The 11,553-nt window shown below is 41.9% G+C and overlaps 1 protein-coding gene across 1 annotated transcript; it reads left to right on the forward strand.

Annotated features, from left to right (window-relative positions):
• The first annotated feature begins 4,315 nt into the window (after positions 1-4,315).
• On the forward strand, positions 4,316-11,179 carry LOC120741021 (thialysine N-epsilon-acetyltransferase-like). The gene is made up of 6 exons (XM_040043617.1): positions 4,316-4,741; positions 5,041-5,092; positions 8,221-8,304; positions 9,476-9,577; positions 9,669-9,709; positions 9,882-11,179. Exons 1-6 carry the CDS (start codon positions 4,679-4,681, stop codon positions 10,047-10,049), a joined length of 510 nt encoding a protein of 169 aa, XP_039899551.1. The 5' UTR covers positions 4,316-4,678; the 3' UTR covers positions 10,050-11,179.
• The last annotated feature ends 374 nt before the right edge of the window (positions 11,180-11,553 follow it).

Below are 11,553 nucleotides of genomic sequence, written 5' to 3' on the forward strand. Positions count from 1 at the left end.
AAATTTGAAGCCAGCCCAACAAAATCCCCCTTTCTCTGCTCATTTCCTCCCCACCCACTACTCCGCATAGAGCCGTGTACTGTGACAAATCGCTAACAAAATGTATTTTTAGCCCTCAAGCAAACCACAGTCGCTTTTATTTACACTGTAATGCATGCAAAGAGTTACCATATAGGCTCAGAAAGCCTTAATGTGAGATTATACAGCAGCCTCGCTGAGATGACCGCTGAATCATTCATTAATTATTAGCTCAAACCAGATTTCACACATGACTAAGCCAGCTGTAGTTTTTGTGTAGTCTATGTGAAACGCAGGTAAGATAAGCTTAAAAGGAATGTTTTAGCTGTTGTTTTGTCACTCATTACAGAGGCATGCACAAATGATGATTGACAATTAATTAGGCAACTATTATCAAGGAGAAGTGTGACACTACTGTAATGGGTTATCTTTACGACAGGTGGTTTTAGCCCACTGTATCAGGATGGGGCTGCAGAACTAACTGGTGACTGTCTGGGTCCAGTAGGTCAAAGGTTGGGGAGGCAGATCAATGATATGAAGGTTGTTGGTTTGAGGTCACATGCTGGCTTCTCTCCTCTCCCTTGCTTTAATATATAGCAACCGTAATTTTATTAGAGCAGATAATGGGTGGGATTTTCACAAGCAACAAGCAAGCGTGTGGACTCTCAGGAGGGGAGGGGTTTGGTTGCTTCAGAGCTTTGGGCGTTTCGAAATGTGGAAGTGGGTGACTTTACAGGCCTGCAGGAGGCTGCCCACCCAGTATGAAGTTAAAACAGGACTGGCAGCTTTTTCCCTGTGTCGCAACCGGCTGAGAGAAAAGCCACCGCCCACCTGTGTTTGCGTTTTATTTCGGTAAATGTCAGATGCAAAGTAAAAGAGCCGTTAATACATTCTTACGCCATTTCATCCGTTTTGACTTCTGGTATAAGTGACACCTTATGAATGAACATGAAAAAAATAAAAGGCTTTGCTGATTTGTGAGCAGGAGAAACTTGACGTGACCACAGCTTTAAAATAAGAGCCTCACGGCATGTTGTGGAGCGTAAATCAAACAGAATAATTAGGTGTTGTTTGCTTGTGGGTGAGTTAAAAGCCTCTCCTGACATCGACCATCATTACACAATCATGTTTTCCACAGGAACGCAACAAGCTCCCATGGAAAACAAATGATTAATGGAAGATAGACTCCAATCCAGAATAGCAGCAACAGTATACACAAATACTTGTTGCCACCTATTTTACTGTGTCAAAATGTCTAAATCCACTACTAAACTAACGCTGTGAAATAAAAAAATTCATCTTCCTTTGAGCTCCCATAGAGCAGTAGAAATCCAGTGCTCAATACTCAACTGTCAAGTACAACTACCCTGAAACTGCAATTAATTACAGCCCTGAAGTATAATAAATGCACATACTCAGTGTTTGTATCACTGTGAATAATAAGGCTGTTAAATTCCAGTAAAATATCACTCAGAGGGGCTTCAGCAGACTTTGCCCACTGGCTGTGGGTATGCATTTGCTGACATGGCTGTTGAAACTCATCGTTTAGCAGCTGGTGTCAGAGAGTGATCTAACCCATGTGGTATTTTCCCTGAACCACTTCTGTTTTTATGAGCGAATGCCATTGTGAGTTTGACGAAGGGGGATGCTTGAATTGGGGGGAAATGCATTTCACAGCTTTCCACGGGGAGCTCTGATTCAATTCTGTCAGCGTTTAACAAAAAACATTCACTTCGTGTAGTGAAATAAACGCAGTACAATAGCAGAGAAAGAACATAACAATGAAATGGTCCCCTGTGAGAATGCACTTGGTGAAAGTGGGAAGGAAGAACATTTAACAGGAAGAAACCTCCAGCAGGGCCGTGTTCAGGGAGGGGGGCAGCCATCTGATTGATGATTGAAGGGAAAGGGAAGAGGGGGGGAGTAGCATAGAGAGACCATGAAGCACACACAGGAGAGAGTAGACAAACATTAATAACATGCAGCAGAGGCATAACTGTTATCAAAATGAAAGTTTAAAGCCAAATCTTAAACTACAGAAGGTGTAAGCTCGATTCAACCTGAGAGCCGGTAACACAGGAGAGCAGCCTGACAGCTGAAGACTCGCCTCTCTTTGTACTTTGTACTTTTCAGGAAGCAACTCTTAAACCGATTATTGTCTTAATTGCAGCATGACGATCCTTAATCTACTCCAGACTTTCATAACGCTCCCACTGAGATGTCGAAGGCGTTTTCAGTTCCTCTAACTCTGCTCTCTCTCTTTTTTGTAGGGAACTTTATTCTCTTTCTCAACCTTCGTCCTGTGAGAACCAGCATAAAGTCATGAGATCATCATTATTTCTGGAGCTGTAGTTCACAGTTTGATTACATGTCCGCACTCGGCATCATCACATCTGAGCCTAATTTAACCCCGTCTGCCCGCTTCTGTGAAATTTTTTTTAGCTGACCTTAAAAAAAATAAAAATCTCATAAGTTTTGTAGACTATGATTTAAAAAAATAAAACGAATCCTCCATCCACACGCTGTCACCCACGCAGAGGCCGCTGTTATGTATCAGCAGTGGGTGTTGAACCACGCAGACTCGCTGCCTGCTGCTTTAATGCGTCTGTGGGTGAATCTAGTGTACTTTAGTTTGATTCTGTGAAACTAGAGGAGTCACTGTGACTGCACTGAGAAGAGCAGCACCCACAGAGATGGAGCTACAAGCCAAACTCCAAAGCCTCGTTTTGCCCCCTAGAGGCTAAACGGAAAAAAATTTACTTGCTGATATTTCCGTTGTTTGAGATGCAGCTAAAATTATCCTGTTGGTCCTAATGACCCTGAACATGTAAACTTTGATAAGTTGAAAGTTTTTGCCTTGATTCGTTGTAGAGGCAAGGCTGGGTTAGCAGCCAAGGAAAACAGGTAATTGTCCTGGAGCCCAAAACTCTCTGAGCTCCCCCAGGGTCAATGTTTACTTTGCAGCAATTACCTTTTTTAAATCTAAATTTTCAGCTTTGATTTGTGGTGAACTTGTGCGAAAACATGGACCTTTAAACTGCTGTACAGTATGCAAGTCTTTGATGGATCAAGCATCCTCCTACATTAACTGAAATTAATAGCAAATCCTGCAGGGGTAGCAGGTTTAATCCAACAAAGAGGGAAGAAAATGCAAGTGATTGAGTGAGGCTGCTGTGCATTTGTAGAGCTAATAAATGTAAAGCTGAAAGGAGACGGAAGGTGTTGAGCCAAAAAAGTGATATCTGATGTTTCTGTGTGTTTTTCATGTAAATCTTTGCTTATATTAGTAAATAGATTGTAGTGAACAGGGTTTAGATAATAGGATATATATAAAATAATGACCTGTTTTGCAAGTATCTTTATGGCTCTACGTTATAGTAAGAGATAAGATACCTTTATTAGTCCCACGAGTGGGAAATTTCATGTTAAGGCTGCCGACCAATTGCACGCAATGGCGGCGCCATCTTACCCTCCGACCATACATACATTACACAAAACATCACATGGGGAAGACAGGTCAGAGAGGTATAACAATGGAAAATGCACCACATGAGGAAAGATAAGGAGAAAAAAATAACTCCCCTCAGACTGAGCTCCAACAGGGAGATCAGTTTGAGAACAGAAAAAAACACCTCTGCACATAGCACATGAAAAAACTCTTAATACACCAAAGAAACACATGACAAGCAACAGGGGTGGGTAAAGGGTGAGAGACAGCTAGTGTAGACAGTACATCCGGGCCTGCGTGCGCTGGTCTCCTTGATCCACCGTCAGCATCGGAAGGGAATAAGCGTCGAAGGCGTTTGGAGGGGGGGATGAGTGTATATCTGCATGTGTATATATGCGTCTGTGTGTGTGTGTGTGTGTCCAGAGTTCAGCTGAGACAGTGTCCTTCGCCCTGCCGAGCTAAGTAAACAGTCTTCCAGCCAACCCAGGTGGCCTTGCGTAGGACAGGAAGGACAGTCAAAGCACAGTAAATGAGACATCGAGTCTCAAAGGAACTACCTGTACAAAATAAGGTTCAATAAAAAATAAATATTGTTCCTATATGATAATCAACCCAGTGCTTTTTGGCCACTTAAACCATCTGTATTTACCTGCCTTCTTGGAAGATCTCTTTATAAAAAGACACTTTTAATATCGATAAGACTTTTTAGCTGAATAAATAAACATGACTGGTGCTATTGTGTTGTTTGAGGCTCAAAATGATTTGATATGATTGACAGTGAAAAGTCATTTACAACAGTTTAAATACGGGAAAACACTTCAAGGGGAACCGGTGTATGCTTTTTACGCTGGGGCCCCCTAGAGGATCCCTCTGGCCCCTGCAGGAGGCAGAGGAACACCAATAAAGCGAAAAGGATGCTGCTCTTGAAAGCATCCGGAAGCAATCTCTTAAACGACTGCAGCTAAAGCCTGTTAATGGACGTCCTCTAATCCTCGGGTGCACTTTCCAGTCCGCAAGAGGAGCTGACTCACTCCCCTGTCACCTCCTACCTGGAGGAGGGCGCTCTTTATTCAGTTTCCATCCTCCGTGCAGAGGCTGTGGCGTGCTGGTCCAGGCTAGACGAAGAGCTGGGTACTTCTCCAAGTGCTCGTCATCCGTGCTCCGACAGGCCGGAGCAGCACTGTGAGCATCACCGCATCACATCCACTCGACATGGACTTCTCCATCCGCGCGGCCAACCTGGACGACTGCAAGGACATCGCGCGGATGATCATGGTGAGCGGACACGTGCACGTGCGCGCGTGCGGTCCAGCTGTGTGTATGACTCCGAGGACATTATTAAGTAGCCTGTAGTGGCTTACGTCAGCAGGGCTTTTCACAAACACGGTGTTGCTGTTATTATTAGATTAGTGAGATATTATCGGATGAACCGTGCTCGTCCTGCTCGTTAGTTTCAGTGCAAACAGGCTAATAAACTGCCTGTAAATGACATGTTTACTACCAGCTGAGCAACACTGATGTCTGGGATGTCCTAATAAATGATGGCAGCTGATGCTATTTTTGTTTATGTCCAGGAACTGGCAGAGTATGAGAAACTGGCAGAGCATGTGAAAGTGACCCAGAAAGGTAATGTATGTAGCGATGTCTCAAGCTTCTGCCTTGATTTTATCCGTAATGCTTAATAATGATTAAGAGTGTGTGGTTATTATAATGTAATTTATAAACTTGGATATAAATGTTTAGTCTTGCTTTATAGGCACATATATAATATCTTTAATCACAAATAAATTATTACATTGAGTAAAACCACGTTATTTGTTTTGGCATCATTTAGAAAGTCTGGGTAAATTAATTAAAGTTTTTAAAAGCAGCTTTATACACATACAGATTTGTGAGTGTGTTAATGGAGCTTTTGTAACTACTTATGTCAGATTTTAATCCATGTTTAATTCAGGCAGTTGTCATTAGTTCAGTATTTTGTGTCACCACATCTGTTGTGAGGACCATCTATACTTTACAAAGGATTTATAAATGCCTGAAAAGGGGAACTTCAAGACTCAGTCTTTGGGAACTTTACAACACAAAAAGTCAAAAGAACTTTTTATTCAAAAATAGGGCGACTGTGGCTCAAGAAGCAGAGTAGGTCACCTACTAATCGTAAGGTTGCTGGTTCAATCCCCACCTGCTCCAGTCTGCATGCCAATCAGTTGCTCTCTGATGCATCCAGAGTATGAACATTGCTCATTTAATATTTGCAGAACACCAAAATATAAGTTGGACCACAGTCTGAGATTGTAGAAGAGAGAAAGAGACTTACTGAGAAGCGAGAGCCACAGGGTATTTTAAACTAAACATATTGAAGCTTCTTTTCATTTAAAACCAACATCAATAAGGTTATCACAAAGCAATAGTGAATATATCACAGAGCATCACAAACAAGTGTAAACACCATAAACAAAGCATCCATCATATTAATGTGTCAGAGTTCCCGGGCCATGGGCTCAGGGCTTTGTGTTCCTCTAAAGGTTTTTGTGTCTGTATTTAGTCTGGCTCCTTTTGTATATTACTATGATTAGTAGTCTTCCTTGAGTATTTTATTATATCCTTTGTAGTTTGTTTATATTTTAGTTGTCTTATGGGCTTTGCATTATTGGGTTATCATCATTTGTGGTCCCTGTCTGTTCTCTAGTCATGTCTCCATGTCTGTCTACACTATGTTTGTGCTCCGTCTCTGCGGTTGTCTAGTCTCCCTGTTAGTTGCCTCAAATGAGTCTTGTCTCCTTAGTCGGTCATGTCTCTGTGTTTGTTTGCTTTTCTGCGGCAAGTCATTATGCATTGAGTCTGGGTTTCTGTCTTATTTTGTCAATCTCTCATCCTGTTCAGTTTCACTTCCTTTGGTTCTTTAGATGGATTCTGTTCAGCTGTGTTCCACAGGTGTCTCCACTCCATCACTCTGCCCTTTGTCACCTCGTCCCTCATTCCCTCTTGCTGTATGTCCCGTACGTTCAATGTCTTCTGTGTAGTTTCCTAGTTAGTAAACTAGCATCCTAGTATCTGCTTAGTTTGGGTTCTTTTGTATTTTTGATCCCTGTGAATCCAGCAATAAACCTAAATTTTGAGTTCAGTGTCACTTCTGAGTCCTAATCTTGCCAGCATTATTATCCAGCAACATATGACATAATTTGAGAATGCAGGAAAATGTTTTCTGTCTTTTAGAATTACTTCTGTTCATTCCTCAGGTTCAACTTTCCTCTCGTTTGCAGTTAGTTGTTGTCAGTTAGCTATCTTTAGTCAGAGAAGTGCTCCTGAATTAAACACATAAGTTGTCAGCTGCCGAGCCTGTAGAGGTCTATGTGTCCCCCCTTGGCTATAGCCCCCGAGATGAGCACTGATCACAACCAAACCAAGCCAGTCACACTGAACAATGTTACAGGCAGAAGAACATTCTCCTCAGCTTCACCAGACTCTTTCACATCTGTCACATGTGCTCAGGGTGAACCTGCTCTCATTTGGGAAAAGCACAAGGTGCGAGTGGTGGACCTGCCAATACTGGTATTCTATGGCCAATGCCAAATAGAGGCCATTGAACGCTCAAGCCTTCCTTGTGAAGTCTGTTTCTGATTGTTTGGTGAGAAACATTCACATCGATTACCTGCTAAAGGTCATTGTGCTGCTCTGGCATCCTGTTCCACTTTGCACAAAGGAGCAGTTCCTGGTCCTACTGATGGGTTAAGGGCCTTCTATGGCCCTCTTTAGCTCTGCTAGAGTAACCGCCTGTCTCTTGGAGTCCATGCTCTTGAGACTGTGTTGGGAGACACAGCAAACCTTCTGGCAATGGCATATATTGATGTGCCATCCTGGAGGAGTTGGGACTACTTGTGCCACCTTTGTAGGGACCAGGTATCGCCTCATGCTACCTGTAGTGACACTGACCCTAGCCAAATGAAAAAATAGTGAAAAAATAGTCAGAAAACATGAGGAGGGAAAAATATCAGTGGTCTCCAGCTGTCAAACCATTCCTGCTTTTTTGGTTAATTGATTGGTTAATCAAATCTCTCAACTCTCTCTGATTGGTTACAAACTTTGACTCTCATTTCTCGCTCTCTTCAAATAGAGGTTCAAATTGTGTTCTTGACCTTACAAAAGTTAGTTGGACATATCACACGGTGTAAATGTTGGAAAAAAATCAATGTTATTATTTATTTAAAAAATAGTAAACAATCTTCTTCTGCAGCTGTAAAGTCAACAGTGTAACAAATAAGCCAATAAAAAAGACATTTTGATTAATGCAGATTTCAGCTGCTTCAGGGGAACTCAGTTGTGGATGTGAAAACTACCAAAGGAAGTGCAATGAGAATAAATACACAGAGTATGTAATGTGGACTTTATCGTCCAGATGAAAAACTCTTCTAACCAAAAAATAAAGTTTCTGTATCAAGTATAGTTTGGTGTTCAGTTATATTTATCTAAGCCCAGTAGATTTTATCACACTATAATAAAGTATTTGTCTGTGAGCCATTTGTTTCTACCACCAGGTAACAGGTTTTCCCAGGAAGCTTCATTCTAAAATTAGGAATTATGGACCTTTGAGGAAAAACCATTGCACTGTATTTTCCAACAAAAGGTCAAGAACTGGTTTTAAAGCTCTCTCTTAGCTAAGATTACATTTTGATAAAAAGCCTCAAACTGTTAAATGTAAACTGAATTTCCCCTTGTGAAAACACCGTGTAACAGTGTCTATAATTTCTTTTCAGACTTGGAGCAGGATGGCTTTTCCAAGAACCCGTTCTTTCATGGGATCATCGCTGAGGTGCCAGAACAGCACAAAACCAAAGAAGGTGATCATGTTACGCTCAGTTTTCTCACACACTGTTGCGATCTACTGTCTAACAGATATAACCCGGTTACTGACACAAACTTAAAACAGATGGGTGACGAACCTCTAACAGTAACAGAAACTTACCAACGGAGAGAGCGAGCAGGAGGAACAAAAAGGAAAACTCAGGAGTAAACTGTAGAGGTATATCAAGTAAAGCCAAAAGGTCAAAAACTAAGCTAACTGTAGACTCAATAGCAAGACTTCAGCACTATAAGATACAAAAAGCTAAACAAGTTTAACATTTTATATATTTTTGTATAATTACTTGTGTCGCGCTAACTGGAAAACGGTAGCTACACTTAACACAAACATTAATTGCCATATAGCGTTCATTTACATCATCCTGCATATTTATTACTCATGTTACCTAATGTAGCAGCACACAGCACATGTACCCTCCCTCCTTAAACACTTCTTACATAACAAAGTTGAAGTGCTTTTCCTAAGAATGCAGTAATTAGACCATTAATATACGCTCTGCTGCCCAGCTGTGCTTTTTCCTTCCATGACACGGGCCTTTTTCCACACAGTCACCGCTGTCCACTATCTGAAGGCTTCAACTATCAGAGGCTATACTGAGAAGTAGCTACTTATGTCTTGGGTCTCATTAAAGTTGTGCTCCGCTCTCATCAGTGCTGCTTTGAGCTGCTGAAAAAACTCAATAAATCCATGAACTGTCCAGAGCCAATCAGCAGAGAAGTTAGCAGCCAAACAGTTTTGGACTCAGAATCATCAGATTCATCAAGTCACTAGAAACATGACTCCAGATGTTCTGCTGCCTCCAAGGAAACAAAAACAAAAAAGAGAAGTAATAGTGGTTAAAATGACCTAACCAGCCTCACCACTGGGAAATGTGAGGTTTCATTTATAAAGTTTGTTGCACATTAACTGTGAGCAGCACCACAACTCATATCACTTTTTTCACTGATGTGAGGGAAATGATACATATTTATGTGTTTACAGTGTAATGTAAAGCATTATGCTGTTAATAATCACTGTGCTAAATGTTCAGAGTCATTCACTCAGTGGGAAGGAGCACCAAAACGAATACACAAATTTCATGAATGCTGAATTTTGCTTCTTCTAAATAACGGTTATTTTTACATGCTCAAACTGTTTTCTTCTTTCAGGGCACACAAAGATCGGCTATGCACTTTACTTCTATTCCTACAGCTCCTGGTCAGGCAGAGCCATTTATATGGAGGACCTGTATGTGATGCCTGAGTTCAGAGGTACAGTACAGCCTCTGAGAAGATGTCTCATCATCACTGTGACCCTATATTTGCAGGAAATCTCAAGTAATGCACGTGATCTGTCTTTCAGGGAAAGGTGTCGGTAAAGCACTAATGAGCAAGGTGGCACAGGTGAGTGAAACATGTGAATAATGGAGAAGGTAAACCTTGAGCATTTTCCTGTTTTCAATATTTGCAGGAAAATATGCTGAACAGTGTCTCAGAGGCAGCATGCAGAAACAGCTTCCATGCTACATCTACAGCAGTCATTCCTGTCTTCCTTCTTGTTTTTGCCCTCCTGTAGCTGGCTCTGGCTGCTGGTTGCCACCAGCTCAACTTCACCGTCCTGGACTGGAACAAACCATCGATGGACTTTTACCTCAGCCAGGGCAGCTTCGATATCACTGCTTCCATGGGCTACCACTGCATGCGCTGCGAGGGGGAGGCGCTGGAGCACCTGGCTCAACCTTAACCCAACCCTCATGACCTTTCGTGACCTTTGCAGCCATGAGGTCAGCCCACACACTGCAGGGATGGAGCACCACTCAGTGGCCTCTTTCCAAAACTTGACAAGCTGATTTTTATTGACTGTTTGCTAATCCCTGCCTTCCTTAACATTCTAACTTTAAAGCCATTTAGCAATGTGTTACATATTAACTATAACATTTTTCACCATTTTTATGCAGCAAACGTCACCTACATGTTGGTAACTAGCCTTTACTTTACGGATCACTTAAAGTTGGTAGAAACACACCCCTACCACAGTATAATATTTAAGAGATATAACTTTTAAAATACCTGTCATTTTAATGGAGAGAGACAGAATACATATCACATAAGAGTTCTAAACTGAATTGCATATTTTCATTGACTGAAATAAGTATTTGATCCCCTACAACCCAGCCAGAATTCTGGCTCCCACAGATTGGCTGTGTGACTATGTGGCACACGGATTACAGTCAACCAATGAATTAATGATTCCACATTTCAGTCTCTCCACCACCATGGACAAGAACAAAGATCTGTCAAAGGATGTCAGGAACAAGATTGTAAGCTTGCACAGGAATGGGATGGGCTACAGGACCATCACAAATAGAAGACATACAGTATAAAAGAACCATCAGTCAGCCTCAGCCTAGATCTCCATGCAAGGTCTTGCCTCATGAGGTGAGGATAATCATGAGACAGGTGGTAGACCAGTGCACTATTAAAGACCTGAAGGCAGTTGGGACCACAGTCACCAAAAACACCATTGCTAACACACTACTCTCTAATGGACTGAAATCTTGCAACACTTGTAAAGTTCTTCTTTTCAAGAAGGCCTGACTTAAGTTTGTCAGCTGAATGATTCAGTGAAAGCTTGGGAGAAAGAAAATCAACTCAACCTGCCATGTTTGGAGGAAGAGAAATGCTGAGTATGACCCAAACACCACCATCCCCACAGTCAAGCACGGAGGTGGACACATGCTACAGCTAAAGGTACAGGACCACTTCACTGTACCATGAAGTGGGGCCATGAAATCTTGGACAAGAACTTTGTTCTCTGAGTCAGAACACTGAAATGAGTCATGGATGGGTCTTCCAGCAAAAACCCCCAAAACCCACCAAGATAAAAGACCAGTGTTTCCCCAACCTTTTGGAGCCACAGCACATATTTCACATTAGAAAAAGCACACCAAACGCTACCAAACAAAAATGTCACGAAGAGCATATTGATCATTTTCCCATGCGCACCAGGTATAGTGGAATTGGCTCATTTGTCCCCAGTATACCTCTTTTTTTTTTTTTTTGACCACTGCAAGGGCCGGAATCTTCTCCAGGACCCAGATCAAACTGACTACTTTTTCTTTTCAGATATTTATCTATTGCTATTGCGCGCTGCGTGGTCTCACAGCATGACTATCCGGTTGTTCAGTCTGACGTCACTAGCCGTGTCTGGGCCTAAACTCCGCTGCAGGTCCATATATCAAGCGATC

This window comes from Simochromis diagramma, unplaced genomic scaffold, assembly GCF_900408965.1.
Source record: "Simochromis diagramma unplaced genomic scaffold, fSimDia1.1 OVJJ01000656.1, whole genome shotgun sequence".
Classification (NCBI taxonomy): domain Eukaryota; kingdom Metazoa; phylum Chordata; class Actinopteri; order Cichliformes; family Cichlidae; genus Simochromis; species Simochromis diagramma.